Source organism: Echiichthys vipera, assembly GCF_963691815.1.
Source record: "Echiichthys vipera genome assembly, chromosome: 6".
In the NCBI taxonomy this organism is placed as follows: Eukaryota; Metazoa; Chordata; class Actinopteri; order Perciformes; family Trachinidae; genus Echiichthys; species Echiichthys vipera.
The window spans coordinates 13,831,837-13,854,428 of NC_139831.1; the positions used below are offsets into that span (position 1 = coordinate 13,831,837).

Below are 22,592 nucleotides of genomic sequence, written 5' to 3' on the forward strand. Positions count from 1 at the left end.
ATCAGTATTAAACCTTTTCATGAGACAACCAACCCACTATTTTTAGTCGCTTGAACATTTTGAAATTCAGGGACCTAGTTGATTACATTATAATACAAAACATGTACAAAGCAAAAATAATGATCAACTTCTTCCTCAAGGGATCCACGATCTGTTAAAATGAAGGCATCCAGCTATAACCTGAGAAGACCACTGTTATTTGAGAAACCAAAGTTAAAAAAAAAATCACTGTCTATCTGTTAGAGGGGTTAACACCTGGAGTAGCTGTCCTGAAAGTATTAAAATATGCTGTACTCTCATCAGCTTTAAGACTTTATAAGAATTACATAGTTTCTTGTTACAGTATGGAAAATTAATTATGGGTTTTGTACTATTTAGGGTTATGCACTGCACCCTTTTGTATAATTTCTTAAGATAAAAGGGCCATGTAAGCTTTGGCTTCGACCTACACCCTTTCAGGTATATAAGCTTGATATATATCGAAATAAATACATTCATTGATACATTTCTGAGTAAATCAATAAATACATATACACAACCTTTATGATGGACTTAGTGTTTTATAGGAAAAGACATGCACAGATACAATTGAGCTGATTATTCAATGTGCCTTATATTGCATAAATATATGAATATGTTAATAATGATCACTGTAATATCTTAGTATTGTATGAAGCATAAAAAGCTGTGTGTGAAGGCTTTAGCCCACCCTACCTATAGGCCCAGTTTAATATGCAGTGATGGAGGGAGAGATGAGGAAACATCTCATGCCACTTTTATGACATTCAAATGCATCTACCTCTGTTTAGACACAGCAGCATACCCACAGCAACATCTTTCCCATAATTAGGTCATATTTATGACCTGACCATTTCAAGAGAAATACTTTTTCCTAGAGCTGTGGTTCCTTGATATTGTGCTGTTTAAAATTAACTAATTAACACATTTTTCTTCTAAATCTCTTAATCCAATTTTCTGTCCAGAATGCATGATGTTTAATACAGCTATACAGTTTATTGGAGTAAAGACTAAAAATACCCTGCATAAATATATGAGCTGGATAGAGGAGTAATTGTAGTAGGGGGTTTCTGCTCCATATCTCTTTCAGTTAAGGGGTCCTTGGTCTTAAAAACACTGCAGACCCCTGCTCTATAATGTAGGCCTACGTGTTTTTACACATTCATTTTACACACACCGACACCCTCTATACCCTATAATAATGACAATATCCAGATATTCTTCAGAAAAAACGTTCTTAAACCAGTTTCTTGGATTTACTCATAATATAATAATAATAATAATATAATAATAATATATAACAGTGGTTCTCAAACTTGGTACATGACGGACTACCACAGAAAATATCAGACTCTCTCTCCACCACTGAGACCAATGTTAAATTACAGCAGCATAGGTTTACACAGCCACACTGTTTTTACTTCTACGTACTATCTTGCCACCTTAAAAGATGGAAGAAGAGAGTATTTTCTTAGTTTTATATTAATTTAGTAATTCATTTTTCCTTTTCTTGATTTGGAGATTCCCTTCAGGTGCCACCAGAGAGAGCTTGAGTTCCAGCAGTGGTGCACGTGCCACCGTTTGAGAACCAGAGATATATAATAATATTAATCCTCTTTGTGTGTAGCATCTTCTTCAAAGCCCAGTGCTGTTGCATCTCTATAAGTGTTAAAACAATCATGACAGTTGTAACCAGAATGTTAAAATGAAGCTGCTCAAATGTAACTATGGCATACATGTTTTGATAGTTAAATCAGATTGTGAGGAACCCTGAGTCTAAATTATGCAAACAATGTAAAACAAGCTCCACAGGTTTTTTTAAGAGAAAGAGAGAGAACAAATAAAATACGTTGACTTCAAAAGAAAGTCCTGCATTCAATTTTTTTCTTTATTTTAAAGTATATTTATAGTACCAAAAGTGAAAGAACTTTGTGCAAAATGACCCATTTCAGATATGTATTTGTTATATTATAAGATAATAATTAGTGATGAATTAATGTGTGCATTACTTCAGGGTTACGGCTGTTAAAGGTAACTGTAAAGCAGCCTCATTTATTATAGTTTAAACATCATTTGAAAGAGCAAAGTACCTTAAGTTATCAAATAAATAGTGCAGTAAAAAGTACAACACTTCCCTCCATTTTGTGATTTAATCAATTAATTATAATAACGTTTGCCGCACGTGAAGTTTTGGAGATGAGGCAGGAAGCAGTGACTGAAGAGGCCTGATGAGCGTAATGTGAAGTGCTTTGGGGCCGGATGACGTCTCTCATTGGCTGCTCTCCATCTTGCATGATTTTATCCCACCCTCTAGTGTGTGTGGGTGTTCAAACATAAAGCAATTTGCTGACTTTTATGAAAAGGTTGGGTCTGTTACATATTTACAGGGAGTATAATGATTAATTTGTTCCTGTCTCCAACAGTCTTAAGTCGCCGTTATTCACGACTCGGCCGTTTCTCCGGGACAGACTTCTACCTTGGCTCACTTCTGTCTGACTTCTCTTCTCCACCACCAACTGTTTTACTCTCCTCTTCACCATTTATCGGTTTGGTTTGCTTTTCCTCACATCTTCATTTTATCTTTCTTTTCTGTTTTCCACTTTTCATACTTTTCGTCTCAGAGTTAATGACTGAAATTAGCCTTGTTTGCAGAATTTACTTGGTAAGTATGTTTATTTTATGTTCTTTTAAATGTGGCTTATGATCTGAAAATAAGTAATCAAATAAAGGGTTTTACTCCATCATATAGGCTGTTTCTATATATTTCATTATATTATTAGATTTGATTTGAGTAGCAACCTAAATTACAAATATACTTTATCTTTTATAGTAGTCCCATGTACATAATATTGTGTGGTAAGAAAATGGTTGCGTCTCACAGCATAATAAAGTATTTGGTAACTCACATTAAGTTGAATATACACACATACACATGATTTTTTTTTTAAAAAGGAAGACATTTAGTTAACAATATGTAAGCGTTTTTCCTCACATTTTTCAAAAATCCTGACTTTGACTGTAGATGGAAGTGTTGTTTTTAATGTGATCTAAAATTATCAAAGTTATTCTGTTAGATACTCGTTGATACTATGTCCCTACCAGATTTCAAGACTTTAGACCAATCAGGACAAATGTTGTGTTGTTTTTTCTTCTCATATTCTTCGTACAAGTCGGTAAACTGTGCCTCCAATCTGCAAGCAGCTTGTTATTTTCTTTGATCAGTAAAACATCAGTCACGGATCATCCTTTGAGCAATCTTTCCGTCTCATTTGAAATGAACTCAAAGGCTACAACAAGAAAAGTGAATATTGAGGAAATGTTGTGAATTGAGAGAAATCTAAATTGAACGTATTGGCTGCTTCCTGATGGAATTATCCGTTGCCAGGCAACACGCATGCTTCCATTCTTAAGACCTTTAAAATGTTTCACATTTAATTCCTATGACAGAGTGGGTCTATTGGTTATTCTGCCCATAATAAACTATAATAACTCTTTTCAAGGGGGGGATCTTAAAATCTCTATGAACTTTTAACCTGAAGTTAACCCGTGTGGAGTCAACGCTGCATCACAAAAGGCTTAAAATACGACTTCTTCTCAAACTTGATTTCCTGTCACAGATAAAACTCTCTCTCTAGATATTCCCGAGATTCACATTAAAGATTATTTAAGTGCACAATAACTCTTTCACGGTGACTATTCTGGTCAAATATAAAGCTGGGTGGACAAAGTCGAAGGAGACAACCAGGGTGAAGGTTTCTTTAGTTAAATTGCTTTATGGCCCTGTTTTTTACAGATAGAGAGGGTCACGGTTCAAAGCTCAGTCAGGATAAGTTACGAGAGGTTCAGAACTGTGAGGACATGAGGAAATAATGCAATGATGCTTGTGTTCACCTGTGTGTAAAAGATTAATGTTAACTGTCTAAAGGCTAAATTTCATCTGCTGGATTGACTCCTATCACACTTTCATTGAGTGAGTGACCCTGATTTTATCGGTGTCATAATGTTTCCAAGAAGCCGTAAAAACCAAGAGGTTATCTGGAGGGTGGTACTTTACTTACCCTTTATTAGGTGTGGGTGGTGTCATCACATGAGGGCTCCGATGCAGTAAAATGAATTGATTTTTATGTAGTCAGCGAGGCCCGACCAAAAGAGGGCAGCATTATTTCACATGTGAAACATTTATCACACTGGTGCTATGTAGTTCAAATATGTAGTAATTGTGTAATTCTGATCTTTGAACCTCTGTTGGGATCTGGCAGTTTATGGGTATTGTAACAATAATCCTGTGATTCTTTCTGGACGTGAACAATTCACACACAAACACACACACACACACACACACACACACACACACACACACACACACACACACACACACACACACACACACACACAGAGAGCCCAGAGGAAGATGTTTAATGTGTATTTCAGTTGTTAAATGAAGATGATCACGTAAAAAAGAAAAATGGGTTTCAAACATTCTTTTGTATACGTTTTTGTAAGATATCATACAAACCTGTTGATGCGAATATGCTGCTCCATCTATTTGTCTCACTGAAATTGTAGAGGGTAAAACTACACATATTATATATGAAATGGACACCACCGCCACATTCTCATGGTTAGCACATGCTGTCAGCTGTGGGTCTCACCAGCTGTAACAGCATCTCCATATGGAAAAACTCTGGCTTCCAGTGGAGCTGCTGTTATCTGTGGTGGGACACCTCTTGTCATCAAAAAAGCTGCCATGGCCCTTTTACGGTTCACGCATCTGACTTTGAAAAAGTCGCACATTATATGAGGTTTATGTGCAGTAACGAATAAAAAAGTCAATTCCTGCACACGACCTTGATATGTCTTGAGAAAAAGGTCCTTGTGACCAAAATGTTGCCTCCTTTTAAATAAATCATGCATTTCATTTATGTGTGCGGCAATTGACTTTCTTCTCTGGAGTTGGATTTTCAGTGTGTGTGTGTGTGTGTGCGTGTGTGTGTGTGTGTGTGTGTGTGTGTGTGTGTGTGTGTGTGTGTGTGTGTGTGTGTGTGTGCGCGTGTGTGTGTGTGTGTGTGTGTGCCACTTTTATGCTTATTTCTTTGCAATAAAATTAAGCAGATCCCTTAAATCCTGAATAAGTGTCTCTCTGTTTCTTTTCTGTGCTGTCAAAGAGGAAATCTATAGATAAAAGGATGAATAATATTTTCAGTTTCTATAGTGAGAGAATGCATGAATGAATTAAATACTTTTGTTCAAGTGTAATGCAAGATGATTACAAGACACAACTTACAGGGCATAAAGAGGCAAAAGAAAGTAAAGACATATGGTAACCTACTGAATCTATTTATGTCATGAACACAGTATATCACATGTAAACCTGACAAATCAAACATACAAGGCTTTGATTTTGACATAATGGCGCCTCAAAGGGCTGGAATAGAAGAATATTTTAGTTTCAGTGTTGAGAGTGAAATAAGAGGAGGTTTTACTGCTGTTTTAACAGGTAAAGCTTTGCCTGGGAAAATAAAAGAACAGATCAAAGTCTGAATGACTTTTTGAGGAACAGAAACAGAAAACTGAACTTTTTAAAATGCACCCAATCTGAGAAATATGCAATATTGGAATAAATACCTAAATGTAGTTGTCATTATGACATCTGTGTACAATTCTACAGTCATTTAAAAATCAAACCAGGAATGAAACCAACATTTCTTGTTAAAGGTTCAAAAAGTTACTGGAAGTTCCTCAGTCATGAATGAATGAATGCTTTTCATCTGAGCATCCAATAAACTAAAGGTCAAGACAGTAAATCAGATGAAAACGTAACAAATGGAACAATATCATACTGAAATAATGGCACCATAACAGAGAGAAATAAAATTATCCTTTTGATTTCAGGATAGAAAAAGGTATTTGTGAGCGGATGTTTGAGTTAAATCGAAAAACATACATAAACATAAGCTTCTATAATAACCTTACTATATAAATATATATATATATATATATATATAGTAGGGTTAACTGCCATGTAGGTTTGTGTAGGTGTGTCTTGTGCATGCAATAATCATATTAAAATGATATGAAAATAAAAGGACTGCAACCATCAAGAACATAACTATAGAATAGAAATAGTACAATAAGATCCTATAACAAATATGTAGAATATAATTTAGCTGCAGGTTGTAGGTATATATATGAACTAATCAAATATTTGTTTAATGAAGGCCTACAGAGACAAGATGTGTGTGCTGTCCCAACAAAATTAGCGTAATAGTAAGCACAGTTATGTTAGATTATTATGGTTTACTGGCCCACATGCTGCTGCCATTGCATGATATTTATGCAAATCATTCCTAACCTCCAGATATTCAGGCCCGAAACTGTGCATAACTCATGTTATTAGTGATTTCGTACTACATTTGTGCTTTGTAGGGCAGTATGACTGAGAACATAAGCATACAACAGGGATATTCAACAGGCCGTCCCCTGAGGGGTCCTCAGAGTTGCTCCAGGGAGTCCGCCAAAAGATTGTTTGGTCTCTTTTTGAAAGTTTTTAAATATGCATAAATCCAACATATTATTAGCAAAGATAAATCTGCCTGTTTGTGAAATTAATAAACATTTAATTGAATTTAACAAGACACAGATGAAAGGCTACTGGCCTTAAGGTAAGGTAGCAACTACATGGTTAACTGTTAAATATTCACTGTGCCTTCTACATGTAGGCCTGTGTTAAACATAAAAACATGAAGTTTAAATATGAATATGTCAATAATTATTATTTCAATAGCTCATAAAATGTTTGTGTATAGAACAAGATCTAAATACATATTTTGAAACGATATTACATTTAAAACTATTTGATAAAAAAATAACCAAAATGATTAATTTATGCAAATCCTATAAATGTATAACAAATTAAGAAAATCCTCGTGTGTGATCATGATTGTATTGTTTGTATTATTGTACTAATTAGAGATGCACCGATCAGATACCCTGATCAGATATCGGATGAATGAGGCAGATCCAGCATTTTGCTCCACATTTCTTTTTTTTAATAATATCATACAAATTGATACAGTAACAGCGATCTAGTCACTTCAATTCTATGTTTGAAACACCGGTTAGGGTTTTATATTATATTTTATAATATCTGTTTGTAGTGCACTTTACACAGACATGTTATTTATTTTTGCTGCTAATGTACACTGTATTTGTTATTAAATAATAAAAAGTACATTCATACCTTTTTTTAAGAAGGCTAAATGTTTATGTCAAGCCTGAGGCCTTCACTCACATAGCAAGGTATATCATTAATTCATTCAACAGTAGTATTGATCAGTATCGGCAAATACCTCAGCCCAGATATTTTGTATTTGTATTTGTATTTATTTGCTCCTTTCGTGAAAATGCCTATTCATTACATAGTACACACTATGATAAATTCAATTCACAATTACAATACATTTAAAAGTATCATAACAGAAAAACTGGATTGGTGCATCTCTAGAACTAATGCCCTGTATTTTCATTTTTTTGTGAATCCTGTTATTTTCTTTTTTTACAATTTAAATGTATTTGTCAAGTGAAGGTATATTTGAAAACCCGTTAATGAAAAACACACCTCTGTTCTGGTGGGACTGATTTGCATCGTTGACGCTTTTATTGTGAAATGTGTGTATTTCCGGTGCCAGCCTTCTTTGAGCCTTGATTGACAGCCGGTTGCTAAGCGAGTTAGCCGACCGCTAATAGGAGTTGTTAAACCATTACACGGCCACACTTCTGAAATATTACACGGTATCTCGCCGCCGGGAGCTAAGTATTTACCTTGGAGTGCATTTGTCTTAATTAACGAGAGCCAACGTCAGCTGAAGAAGAGTCCTCCCTGAATGACTGAGTCGTAGCTACGTTGTCGAAGAGGAGGGTGGGGACACAAACTTCCAGGACCTCGCCCCTCAGCCGTTGCTTCATTCCAGCAGGCAGCTCACTCTCTCGGCGGTGTGAGAGACACACCACTGAACCACACCATTACTCAAAGGGGAGACTGACACAGTCTGTGTCAACTAAAAGGGCAGAAAACCAGTAACCATGTTCAGGAAAAACTTGAAGAAGGACCCGGAGCTGTTTCAGAACGTGTCTGAGGGTCTACGGCGGCTCTACCGGACCAAACTGTTCCCGCTGGAGGACACGTATCGGTTCCACGACTTCCACTCCCCTGCGCTCGAAGATGCCGACTTCGACAACAAGCCCATGGTGCTCCTGGTGGGTCAGTACTCCACCGGGAAAACCACCTTCATCCGGCACCTCATGGAGCAGGACTTCCCCGGAATGCGGATTGGCCCCGAGCCGACGACGGACTCTTTCATCGCGGTGATGCACGGCGAACAGGACGGGGTGATACCGGGCAACGCTCTGGTTGTCGACCCCAAGAAGCCCTTTCGCAAACTCAACGCATTTGGCAACGCATTCCTTAACAGGTAAAGAAAAAGACATTGAAGAGGAATGTAGAAAATGTAATACCCTAGGAGTAGCCTAAAGGAACTGAGCAGTTAGAGCCAAACAGTTAGTTAGTTATTCATTTTCAATTCAATTTTATTTCTAATGCCAAATCACTACACAATAGGCTTTACCTTCAGTATAGAGTAGGACTAGACCACACTCTATGGCTTATTTATGATTTACAGAGACTCAGCAATTCCTCCATGAGCAGCAACAAGTCGCACTATCAATAATAATAATAATAATAATAATATCTAAATTCCAGTATTTATCCAGCAATCTTGGGCACAGTGGCAACAAAAACCTTCCCCTTAACACGCAGGAATGTCGAACAGACACAGCTCTATGGGCCACCTGTTAGATATGTAATTGATTGACATTAATATATGATATCTATTGCATCTCTGTCTTGAAATGACATTACTTAATACAGCTGTGTGTTAACAACTGTATCATCACCAGTGGTTTAAATGGCCTTCCCCCCTACATGTCCTTACATGTACCTCACAGGTAAAGTCAAAGTATGCTGTTGCAGAATGCTCTCTGCAGTGTCAGAGTCAAGTGTGTGTGAGAGTTTACCCTCTCTCATCATCCTGAGAAAATGCGGATGTTTACTGTCAATAGCTATGTGGAAGAGCCACTCTGTGTATGGCAAAGAAAAGGAGAGAAAGGTGCTTTCCAACACCTGATCCCATTCACAGGGAAATCCTTTCACTTTGGATCAAATCCTGCCAGTTAACACTCTACCTTATTACCTAAAGCATCTTGCAGAGCCCCCAGTGACAAATAGTTTTGTCCTAATGTCACATTGTGGCCCCTTGAACTCAGAAATAGCTGGAAATGTTGCTAAGCAACAAGCTGACCTTGTCCTGCCCTCGGACGTAGGTGCCATAAGTTTCGTACCCCATGGTCATACAAGTGTTACCTCATCAGCAGAAGCCGACGAACCAAGTCCCCTATTTTCTACCTGTGTGTCGGCCTCATGAAATCTTTATTAAGGTTATGTTTTTGCAGTATTGTTTCATTGAGTCAGCAGGTATTTCACCAAGACATTCAGCTCAGTGGAGTTTGACCGAAAATGACTGATGATCCAGAGACTCTGAGGAAACCTCCGGAGCACTTTACAGAGTTTTATGAATCACTCAGTGACTCCTAGGCCCAGGATTCAGCCTGATGTCAAAGTCTGATGTAAAACCGTCCTCACAGCAAAACTCACATGACTCAGAAGTATTGCACAATGCACAGGTGGGGCTTTCACTAATCAATGCAAGATGAGACTGACAAACATTTCGAAATAATACATATCAGCTAAAGAAAAGCAGAAGAGAAAATGAATGAAACAAATACTATAGAGAGAAACTAGAGTGTGAGGTGCAAGGTTAGCCAGGTATTATGAGTCAGAGCCCGCATGACGATGCTTGGGGAGAACGGCTTATTCCAGTCTGTTGTGTGTGGATTTGTGATGATGACATCTGAGTGTTGATGGTGTCACTTCCTGTAGAGGCTGTGGGTATATCCCTTCTCTCCCCAGTGGCCAATGTGGTGGTGTCACCCTGCACAGGAATAGCAAAACAGACTAACTGGTCATGATTTTAATCTCTTATTAGGTTCAGATTATCAAGTGGGTTGTTTTGCTATTTACTGCAAACACTCAAGTCAGACCTATTTCCTTGTATCCTTTGAGATCCCTGGTCTTAATTATTGTTTGATTTATCTTGCATGAGTGCGAGCTCCTGCCAAACAGCATCAGTCAAACTCAGAAAAGTGAAGTCAGGGTGTTTGACCTCACAGGCCACGGTTCACCCCTCTGGAGTTTATGACAGATTTGAGGGGAAACCAGATAAGATTGTGTATAAACAAAGGCTATTGTCCATAGTAGCATCGTTCGTCAAACTGCCGGACGCACTCCTGTGATATAATGAGACATGTGCGGTTCTCTTTGAATTCAGGCTTGAGCGGTCATTCATTGGCTTAGGGAAAGCTCACATGATCATACATAACATAACGTGTGTATGGTAATAGCAGGTGCATGACCTCTTTGAACAGCTCTGTATGTGTGAAGGTTTTAATGCGTAATTAATCAGGGCACATAGCGAGAGCAGAACTACAAAAAAGAGACTGTCAAGAACCAGATCCAGACAAAAACATTTGAAACTGTGCTGCCAGAGCTTTTGGCTCAGACGGGACCAGTTTTCCACTTTCCTTTGAGGAGGCCAAAAGTATTTGGATTGTCCTTCAGATGTTAGTTGACTGAATGTGTTTTTATTCATAGACGTAGCTAGATATAGATATCAAGCGTCTGAATTGTTTTGAGGAGAAAAAATACCACGTCAGAGGAGCACACAGGGCCTTGCTCAGCGTGATGGGGGTGTCGCTCTTTTAACCATAGTCCTTCAACCTGCAGATTATCCTTTAACTACCAGCCTCAGATAGGATTTACCCCTCAATATAATCAGTTATTTATGTGGAGAGTAAACAGAAATCAGTCATATGATCCAAACACCTACAATTTGCTCCTGGATTTGGCAAAAGCTAGGGGCTGGTGTCCTCTACTAACGTGGCAATATTTACAGCTTTTCCATTATTTCTATTTTGAAGCAGCCTAGTTTGCATGTGCACTAATTTGTACTAAATCCTGAATGTGTCCGTATGGCAACTCCGGCTAAACCTGCATATTTTTTAGCTCTTGCTTCCTACCACTGCAGTCAGAGGGGCCTCAGTGTGTTTGTGTCCTCTGTAAGCCATTAGTCAGTAAAACCAGAGTCAGCAAAGTTTAAGTTCCGCACGGACCCACCCTGGCCTACACTGTCTCGCTCCGTCCTGTCCGCTCATGGCCTTTTATTCCAGGACACTGACTCTGCATTAACTCAGATAGGGGTTGACATGTGCACAGCCTGACAACAAACAGCACACAACAAACAAATAAACTTGAGTCCAGGAGTGTGTAGATATAGATATATATGATAGATAAATATTTCATTCACACACACAAGAGAAGATTGTAGAGGAAGCAAATGTGGAAAAGTGACACAGTTATAACCTCCCTGTCCACATCCCTAGTGACAGTCGCACTGTTTCCTCTTCTTCTACAGGAAGTTGAGGCTACGATGTGAGGGAAGGTCATAGGTCAGGAGGTGGGGCAAGAGAGGAAGACCCTTTTTTCAATCACATGAGAGGTCTGATGTGGGGTTTTAACGCAGGCCTCCGAGCCAGAGCCGCAGCCTCAGAGAGAAGACTTCTCTCACTTCGAGACATAATCGAACAGCGAAGGATCTCAGATAGTTAAAGCCTCTCAGGGCCCCCGTGCCTGGTAGGGTCCTCTCTCTGTTTCTAAGAATTCCAGCTCCAGTTCATCAGAGGCACATCAGCTCTGTGTGGAAAATGTCGGGATAGATACTTAAATGGAAAACCTGAGCCGAAATTCCAACTGGATGTCATACAACATCAGCTATGAGAGGGAGGGGGGAAAATGGCATGTTTGTTATCTTTGGCAGTCACTGTTATTGTAATGTAATAGCATGCATAGGATCTCTATGCAAGAAGCCCATCTCTCATATTTCTTTGACTTGTTCATTGTCCTTGGATTTTCCTTTTTCCTCCCTACGTGTGGTATGGGATCTCTGTTAGGGTTTGTGGTGTGTGTGTGTGTGTTGGTGTATGTCTGCACTCAGTGTGGTTGCGGCAGGAATGTAAAAGCACGGTTCCCCCGGTCTTATGACCCGGTGCCTCTGAGCTCATGTTGTGAGTATCGGTTCAGATTGAGTGAAAAGGCCTCAGAGCGAGAAGTAGCACTCTGAGCAGTGGGCTGTCTTCACAATCCCCTTCTTTGTCCTGAGTGGGTCACCATGGGTTTTTTGGAAACCCACTCATCCTCTCACGCTTTATAGTTTGTATATCTGTCTGGGTGTGTGTGTCTTGGCTTGATTTCTGTCAGAGAGCAACACTCCCCTTTAAAGTTTAAACCCCAGTGTCTCAACTTAAAGGAGACTATTGTGTAGTGAATTATGTTGCGTTTGGAATGACTCAGGCCTACAGTTCATAACTTAATAATGTATTGTCCCAGTGTTTCACTTACATTCCTACATCAATGGTAACCTCCTACAGCCGAGCCCCCACCCAGCGTTTGGAAAATCTGAATCATGTAGTCTCACTGTTTTTGCAGAAAAGAAAAACTAGATCCTAAGATCCAAAGTTTCAGCTAGAGACAAAACGACTAACTGATTAATCAATTAGTCGTTTCGTCTACCAACAGAAAATTAATTGGCAACTATTTTGATAATCTATTCTTAATTAAAGTAATTTTTCAAGCAAAAATATAAAAAGTCCATGAGTTTCAGCTTTTTTAATTTTGAGGATTTGCATATTTTCTTTGGGTTATAATTATAATAATGACAAACTTAATATTTTTGAAACGTGAAGATGTCACCGGTATCTTTCCCCGTCTTTTGTTATTTTACAGATCCAATGATTCAACATTAATCTAGAAATCAATAGGCAGGTGAATTAATAATTATAATTATTGTTTGTTAAGTGCAGCCCTAGTGTCAAGGTCAAATCAAACACCAGGCATCACATGTGCTGGGGAAAAACTGGCATTATTATTTTAAAATCTGCCTACTCTATCATCAACTTATTAAATCAGTACAAACATTGTTTAACTGCAAAGAGGAATTCTGAAAATAACCTTTCTTTTCCACCTGCTGCTACTCTGTTTCAGCCATGTGTCTGTAAGGGTATTGCCCTAATGTCAGTGTCTGAGAGTGTCAAGGTTGTTGGTGAAAAAGCTCCAGAATAATGTCTGTTTAATGCTAAGCTTATGTATAAACACTCTCGCCCCACTGGTTTTTACGTCTCTCCCACCCTCCCCCTCTACCCCTATGCCTCCTACTCTCGATCCTCTCTCTCTTTCTACTCTCTTTTACTTTCATTCTCTCCCCCTGTGCCCTTCACTGTCCTCTCCCTAATTATACTGTATTTCCTTGGCAGGTTCATGTGTGCCCAGATGCCTAACCCCGTCCTGGAGAGCATCAGTATCATCGATACCCCTGGAATCCTGTCCGGAGAGAAACAGAGGATAAGCAGAGGTCTGCCTGGTTTGAACCTTCACACTTTACTCACTCCTTTACTCGCCTACTCACTAGTACTACCGCTGTTTAACAGAGCCACACCCTCTCTGCTCGTAAAGCTCTTGAAATTGTTACACGCAAAATGAACCCACAGGAAGTTCAGATATAAAAAGGAAACATGCTTATATGACCTACATACTCTTTCTCGCTCTGGTATTTCTGTTTGGCACACTCTCTTCAAAGTCAACTGTAGCAGTCTAGCTCATAGTGCTGTTAAACCCGTATTTAACTCTTTAACGCCCTCAGGTCAAAGCCTAACCAAACAGGTCATGTAAATCTGATGGAGGCCTTCACAGCTTGACGGCAGAAAGGAGAGGTTGCAAAGCACTTTGAAGTTCATTTCCTGTCTCTGTACCTGTGGTTTTCTGCAGCACCATCCTCCTTCACATCCTTCCCTCTTTTTTTGTTTTTCTTTCTCTTTTCATATCAGACTGTAGCCAAACTTATTTGTCATATTTGACCCTCTCAGTTTGTCCTGTGCTGTTTCCTTTATCACTTTATATCAGAATCATTTCCCTGTGCTCTGTGGAAATAAATCAGTTCATACTCTTATCCATTTGTCCACGTGCTGCAACTATTCTGTGACCTACAGGGTTACTCAGAATTGCCACATTCACAGTTTTCCTTTTTACTTTTGATGATCCTACAGAACTCAGACAGAAGATAACAGTGCAGCTGAGCACAGCTTCTGCTTTTTCTACCTGATTTGAGCCCCTTTAAGAGGAAGCACACATACAAGAGGTTTTGTGTACTCCAGGGAAAGGATGTGGAGTAAAATGGCAAACATAGCAGAGAGTTTCCCAAGACTCCTCCTCACCACCACCGCCACCACCACCGCAATCACTGCCTAAGAGAGCAGTCAAAGAAGCTGCTCTTTAGTATTGAGTCGGATTTCCCACAACACACAACAAGAAGGAACAGAAACAATGCATTAAGACTATGAGCTTAAATGACAGTCAATCAACAGAAAACCAAGCGCCGCCGACAAACTGGACAAACTTTATCATTTCACAGCTGAACCGTACACTAAAATGTGTTTCGGCGTTCGTGTTTCACTTAATGCATATGAAATAGGCGATAAAGTTACAGATTCTTAATTAATATTTGACAGTTTGAGTGCCGTTCACAAGCAGTCATTCACACTGAGTTGGAGACTCGTTGGCTCTGATTGGGAGTCTTAGGCTCCGTTTACACGTACACAGTTAATTTTTAAAACAGAGACATTTCCTTGCGTTTGTGGCCTTTGTTTACACGCAAATGGATTCGTTCTACAAACTCCGACCACAGTGAAGATTTAGTTTGAGCCAGAAGTTGCACCTTGTCATAGGTGCGACCTATGTTTTTTGGCTGTGATGATCATGGATCATTGGCTAACTAACTTGAGCTTCTCGATACACTGCCTCCTACAGGTTTGGCATTCTCTTGACGGCATTTATACACAGGTTAGTGTAAACGAACATTTTTCTGAAAACGGACAGGTGCGCATGATGTTATTTTTGAAAACAAGAGTCGGCAAAATGTCCGTTTATGAAAATAGCCGTCCACGTGTAAACGTAGCCTTACACAGTGCATTAGGAGCAACAGGTGCAGGCAGAAGAACATGATTATGTTTCTAGCACTGTCAGGATAAAGTGACGGTGTAAGCAAATATAAAATGATATAAAAGGGGCCTACTTCAGCTTTATTAGAGAAAATTGTAATCAGATTAATTGATAATGGAAATGATGAGTTGCAGCCCTGAAAGACACTGAAAAGGCCAAACAAACGACTGTAAACAAGTGTAAATTAGTGCCACCTGACGAGAAACTACAGGAAGTGGATGAATGAATGAAAAGACCATGTCGAGGTGACCCCATCCAAAAAGAGAGAGGAGCAGACTAAATGTGATTCGTCATAACTCAGTTTTGTTTCTATACATACATACTTACACATTCTTACTCTTGAGGACAGAACAGAAAGGCACTCTCTCTTCCTCAGGTTATCCCCTTCACTGTTTCTGTGTAAACACAGATACTGTACTGTACTACCCAGACAAACTTTACTCACTGTGTCCTTTATAAACAGGACTGGTCGGATTGTGCAGCTGAGGTGTGACGGGCGAGCGTGTGTCAGTCAGTACATTCAGAAACAGTGAAATTGTGTTGTCCATTCATGGACGGTTTGTCATTGCATAATGCTTTTTTTTTTTTATTACAGATTCATTTTTGATGAGTTCAGCAAGTGTGCTTCAGAGCTTGTTCGTTTTTCAACCGTGAAGTGATGAAAACTATAACGAAACTGTGATTTTGCAGAACTGGTTGGCTTCTTTCCCATTATTGCTGCTGATGACTTGACATGGATACACACACTTTTAATGCCATTCAGCAGTTTTAGCTGACAGAAAAAAATGTCAGAAGCTGAAGTTGAAACTTTTACAACTTGTGCCCATAATGTGTCTGGAACTGAGATGTATAAACGCCAATTTGTTTTTTCACGCCTGACTGTTCCTTTTATAGCTAAAACATTAATTGATTAACTTTCGTTAGTTGCAGCCCTTATTTGTATTTACTTAGGTTTTGTATGGACCGAACAAACACGGTGTAACAAGTAAATAAGTGAGCTTTTGAGGTTCTGTTAGGTGGATTTTGCCTGGACAGAGCTAGTCTAGCCCCCCACTATCTCCAGTCTTTATGCTAAGCTAACCATACCAGCCTCTGGCCATAGCTTTATATTTACTGTACTGACAGGGCAGTGGTATTGATCTTCTCATCTAGGGTTGGAAACCAGAGAACCCGTCCCAGTTGAGAACTCAAGTTGAGGTTACGTTACATAACATTTGCGTGACACAGACAGACTTAGAGAACCTTAAAAACCAAAATAAACAAGAAAGCTGTACAAATATCTTCTCATTTCAGTGACTTTTTCCTCATGGAAAAATAATAATAATTGAATTATCCAGGACCTCCTATTTCAACGATTGGCGCATGATTATGAGGCCTGTCCAAATTTGTCATGAGTGCGCGGGTGTCATGTTTAGTATACACATGGTAGAGACACAGCAGTTGTAGATGCTATATGTGCTCTAAGTAAGTCTAAGCTTGAGCAGCTGTCTCTCTGTCTGATTCCCTGGTACGTGGTTAAAAACAGACTCGAGAAAGAATGAGCAAATGTCCTCAGCCGGGCTCCCACGGGGATCTTGGACTTTAAATATTCCCCTTTTATCCCCCTCTGCTTTTACATGTCGTCATGCACAAACTCATTTTTTGTTGAAGGTGTTTTCCTCTGTCCAATTCTTATGACAAACAGTTTTTCTTTTATTTTCACTTTTACTCACGCCCACGTCTTTCTCTCCCTCTCTCCCTCTCTCCCTCTCCTTTTTCATCTATCTTTATCCCTGTCTCATTTTGTCCATCTGTCTCTCTTTTGTATACATGTGCTCAGGCGCAGACAAAAGCCAGCTATGTTGGAATGCATGTGCAGCAGATCTACCGCTGATTGTGCGACAGCCGAGATGAGCTTTTAGAGCGACCTCATTCTTCTCTGATCAGATGACACACGGACGCTAATCAGAACCATAATTCCCTCTTCCTCACTTCCTCCTCAGCTCCTCGAGGTTAAAGGAAAGCTCAGTGAAAAAGGCCCCCTTTATGTAATTTGATTTAGTCCCCTTGTTTCTCAAATAACCAAAGGAAGTGAACAGTACAGTGAGTTTCTGTACTCCGCTCAGGCTTGACACTTGACACACGTTATTAATTACAACACATTGCGTTTTATTTTTACACTTGCATTTCCTGTCTTATCTCAAATGCTCGCTCTCTTGCTTTCCCTTATTTTCTCTCATTACTATCAAGCTTGTTTCCCATAAGGCATACTGCTGAAAACTGTTCCTGATAGAGGTAATTTCATTCCTAATGCCTGCTGATTTTCCAAAAGGACTTCAAACGGTCTTTACGTTCATACACCTCTCCTGCGGTCTCAGTAAAGCTAGTTAATAGGTAACCAGGGGAAATAGTCCTGCCTCTTGAAAGCCCTTATCTAAACACTAATGGATCAACACGACTTAGAATATGAACGTAGAACCCACAATGAAACCTGCGCCAACACACAATTTATTGATTGATTGGAGCCATTGAGCTCATATCAAGTTGAACTCTTGTATTTCTCCACACCAGTATGCTCGGTGCACTGTCTGTAAGACAGGTTTTGAATGTGTCTTGGTCATAATTTAAAAAAACAAAACAAACCTAATATCGACCTAAGTATTGGTTTAAAAAAAACACTGGTATTCAAAACAACAGGCAAATATTTTAGGCAACTAAGAAACCAAGTAGTTTACATGATACGGCACTCTAAATCCTCCCTCACAAAGTGTTGCAGTAATGCCAATCCTCTTGGAAAACTAACTAGATAATTGTTTCTAACAAGATCCCATTTTTTAAACACTTCTCCTCTCTCCAGGTTACGACTTCGCCGCAGTGCTGGAGTGGTTTGCAGAGCGCGTGGACCGCATCATCCTCCTGTTTGACGCCCACAAGCTGGACATCTCGGACGAGTTCTCCGAGGTGATCCGGGCTCTAAAGAACCACGAGGACAAAATGCGCGTGGTGCTGAACAAGGCGGACCAGATCAGCACTCAGCAGCTGATGAGGGTCTACGGCGCACTGATGTGGTCTTTGGGAAAAATCATCAACACGCCTGAAGTAAAAAGCATTTGTTCTATCACATTTTTGTGTGTTTTTAAAAAAAATGTTTTTCCTTTATCTCAGTCGGATCTGGGAGTGAAATGTTTAAGTTTTGAGGGAAAAGGGAGCTTTTTTAGGTACATCTGGAAGGAGGTCAGATTAGTTTTCCAAGGATGCGGTAAATGAAAAGTTGCAGATTTCAACATTATTCCAGCTAATGTTCTCATTATGTTCTCATCATGTTCCTCATTTGTAACAAAAGACACAAGGGAAAGCTTGTGCTACCTGATATCGTGTGACCCATCTGGTCGTATGATTTCTCCCTGACACTTTAGTTAATGTTTGCTAAGGGGCCATATTCATAAACCAATCCCAGAGAAACCTTTGGATCATGTAGAGACTTATTCATTGACTTTGAGAGTGCATTGCATTGTGAAGCCACTCCACAGGATGTAAAACACACATATGTAAGACACATTTATTTATTATTGTCGACCTCACAGTCCAGTATTGCATCGTCACACATCCTGTATATCTACTTTGAGAGCACAGATGTATTTTTGTGTCTGTTTAAATATTCTAGCCATATTCCAGTATGTTACTTCGTGTGGGTGTCGGCAGTAAAGTACAACCTTAAGAACATCGGAGATCAATGGAGGTTAACTTGTGCAAACTTTATTCCAGGTGGTGCGTGTGTACATCGGGTCGTTCTGGGCCCAGCCCCTGTTGGTCCCAGACAACAGGAAGTTGTTTGAAGCAGAGGAGCAGGACCTGTTCTTAGACATTCAGTCGTTGCCACGCAACGCAGCTCTACGCAAACTTAATGACCTCATCAAACGAGCACGCCTTGCCAAGGTCAGTATGAACACAACTAAGAGTTGACAGTCATTCAGAGCAGTGCTTTGAGCTAAAGGCTAATTTCATGTCAATCCATCCAATAGTTCAGATCAGACAGACATTAGAGCCACGCTGCTAGAGTGCTCCTTATTAAAAGCTGCATCTTTTTTTAACTCATTCTTTCTTATTCTCTCACTGCTTCCTGTCCTTCAGTCCCACAAAGAGGGGGAGTGCATCAAAAATGTCCTACTTTGGGCAACTTTGTTAGTGTTTAGTTTCTCAACAAACCAAAGGCAGAAGTGAGTACAGTCACATGTCTGAAGATTACAGTAATTTAATGTACCAGAATAGAATAGGGACCATTTATTATTACTGTTACCACATGTATATTTCATAAATTCACAACCTAAAAGAAGACCATGAAACATTGAAAATACATTTTCTTAAAATTGCATCTACTCCTTCTGCCTCATATAAAAGCATCTATAAACACCCTTTTTAAAAGTTTTTACTGCTGGACACAAGATGTTTCCTATTTGACTCAGGCCTCAGTTTAAATGTTCCGCAGGTTTCAAGTTTCCACATCAAAGTTGCATACTGGGCCGCGATCGGCTTCCAGACTAGTTTTGCTGTCACAACATTGTACAAACACGTTTTAAACTTGTAGATTAAAGGTGAGCACAGAGAAACTGTCCTTCAGGAGATGAATGTGAAACCAGACTTCCAGTGTCAAACTCTTACTTACTGCAGTCAAATCCGTAAAGGGTATTTACTCGAACCTTAGTTCATTAATGAGGACCTATTTTGCTTTTCTGTCTTTTCTGACCGATAGATGTTGTAATGTATTATAGTCACGTTAAATAATACCGAAGTGTCAAATGAAGAAGAACTTGCATTTAGACGTGAGCCCTGCCGACAATCCAGGTTGGCTGTGCTCAGCTCTGAACACTAGGGTGTCGGTTACTATTTGTCTACGAAGAAGAATCCTAACTTTCCTATTGGTCGTGCTGCTACACACATGCTCAAACTGTAGGCTGTACGTTCAGCCACTTTTATGCTGTTTTGGTGTTTATTTTGGAAGTTAACCTGTTAAAGCTAATATGAGCATGTTCTGCAGCTAACGTGGCTAGCTTCCATATAGATGTGTTTCCAGCTGCTGAGGTAACTGATTCCATTTATGGACATTTCCCAGCACGTAGCATAAACAGTCAACCAATCACTGCAGAGAGGACCAGCCAATCAAACAGAGCACACTGGGCTTTTCGGGAGGGGGCAGACAGACCAGACAGAGCCTGCCCCACAGAGGTGCTGCAGCAGTGGGCAATATGAGAAATATAATGTGTTTTTTAGTATGTAAACTTATTGTAGCTGACCTGAAAACTAGCATCATAGGACATCTTTAACTTTCTTAAAATTATAGGTATCTAAACAATCCAGCCCCCCACAGTTATCACAAAAGCACAGTTCAATAATCACTGAAAACATGTGTCCTACTTCTTTTATGGTGTCCAGGTACAGGCCTACATTATCAGCTCTCTGAAAAAAGAAATGCCGAGTGTGTTTGGAAAGGATTCTAAGAAGAAGGAGCTGATAGCCAACCTGGGAGAGACTTACCATAAGATCGAGAAAGAGCACCAGATCTCACCTGGAGACTTCCCCAACCTGGCCAAGATGCAGGTGAGATTTAAAAAAATGTGAATAAATCCAACCACCTACACGGTAGAGACAGGGAGAGGGCGGTGTACCATTCAGAGCTACATATTTGATGAAATAACTATGGTTCTATTTCTGCCGTGTTATATAAAATGTTAGAAACAAACAGTTAAGAGTAGAATGACCTTCCAACCTTTACTCTCCTCACATCTTTGCCCTTCTTTCCTGCCCTTGCCCTCCAGGATGGGCCAGGACGGGGATGAGATTTATTTTTCCTGGTTTGTCAGGACATCCTGCTTCTTGTGTGCTACTCCCATTGGTAGCCATTGAAGACGGATCTATTTCTATCACCAATTCCTGTTTTCTCTCAACCCCCCATCCCTCCAGGAGCTGCTGAATGGCCAGGACTTCACGAAGTTCGCAGTGCTGAAGCCCAAGCTGCTGGAGGCGGTGGAGGACATGCTCGCCAACGACATTGCCCGTCTCATGGCCTTGGTGCGCCAGGAAGAGGCGGCCATGCCCAGCCAGGTCGTCAAGGGTGGAGCCTTTGAGGGAACTATGAGTGGTCCCTTTGGTCATGGCTACGGAGAGGGTGCCAGCGAAGGAATCGATGAGCTGGAGTGGGTGGTGGGTCGCGACAAGCCTACGTACGACGAGATCTTCTACACCCTCTCTCCCATCAACGGCAAAGTGACCGGCGCTGCAGCCAAGAAGGAGATGCAGAAGTCCAAGCTGCCCAACACGGTCCTGGGAAAGATCTGGAAGCTGGCAGACGTGGATAAAGATGGCCTCCTGGATGAGTATGAGTTTGCCCTGGCCAACCACCTGATCAAGGTGAAGCTGGAGGGCCACGAGCTGCCGCCCTCGCTGCCTGAACACCTGGTGCCCCCGTCCAAACGCGGGACAGCCCTGGATGACTAGAGGAGGAGGAGGAGGAGGAGGAGGAGTGTTGGTGGGGCAGCCTGGAGACCGGCCATGTCAACGCTTTTGCATCACGTTCAGGACCCTCCAACCGAAAGTCCAACCGCAAGGATGAACAGCATCATCCTCCATCCAGCTGTGAGTCTCCAGGCTTCCTATCGCACCAAGAGGAGGTATCGCTGTGATCTTTTTCACCAGAGAGAGACTGGAGGGGTTCGGGGGGGAGGTGGGAGGGAGGGCAGATCCATCTTGTGCATTGGGGATGATATTTAGGTATCAATTAGAAATTAAGGGGGGGCTGATTTGCAAACGAATGAAAGGACATTACCGGATCCGGATCATGAACTGATGGGTAGTTGGAGGTTGCATGATGATGGGGCTGAACATGGGTTTGTGCATCCTGTGTAAAAGATGTCTTCTAAGTATACAGTCCATATTATTATATGTTGATCCAAAGAAAAATATAGTTTTTTTTTCCATTTGGAGAGAGAAAGAGGAAATAAATCAAATCAGCTGTTAGAATTGTTTTATCTATATTTTTGTATTTCCTAACTGTTATCTTTGACTCTTTCCAAATGCTTCCCTTTTTATTATTTTGCCAGATAAATAAAAAGGAATATTGTAACATCTGACTCCTGGTTATGTGGATTTGTATTGAATCTTTCCATGATCCATAACACTCATGTTTGACTCGTCATACTGGAAGACACACTATAATAAATGATAGTTTTGTGGCGTTAATTTGTAATCATTTGTCACTGAGGGTCATGTCAAGGACTGTGTCACCCAGAGGTCATAGAGACACTGACTTTTATTTTGAAACATGCTCATTTTGATCGTTTAAATGTAGTACACTGCCCTCTGTAGGACAGAGACAGTCCCT

At 40.2% G+C, this 22,592-nt stretch overlaps 1 protein-coding gene across 1 annotated transcript; it reads left to right on the forward strand.

Moving 5' to 3' along the window:
• The first annotated feature begins 7,845 nt into the window (after positions 1 to 7,845).
• Positions 7,846 to 21,903, forward strand: ehd1a (EH-domain containing 1a). The gene is made up of 6 exons (XM_083915574.1): positions 7,846 to 8,489; positions 13,498 to 13,595; positions 18,075 to 18,316; positions 18,983 to 19,153; positions 20,648 to 20,812; positions 21,176 to 21,903. The coding sequence occupies exons 1-6, from the start codon at positions 8,101 to 8,103 to the stop codon at positions 21,707 to 21,709; spliced, it is 1,599 nt and encodes a 532-aa protein (XP_083771700.1). The 5' UTR covers positions 7,846 to 8,100; the 3' UTR covers positions 21,710 to 21,903.
• The last annotated feature ends 689 nt before the right edge of the window (positions 21,904 to 22,592 follow it).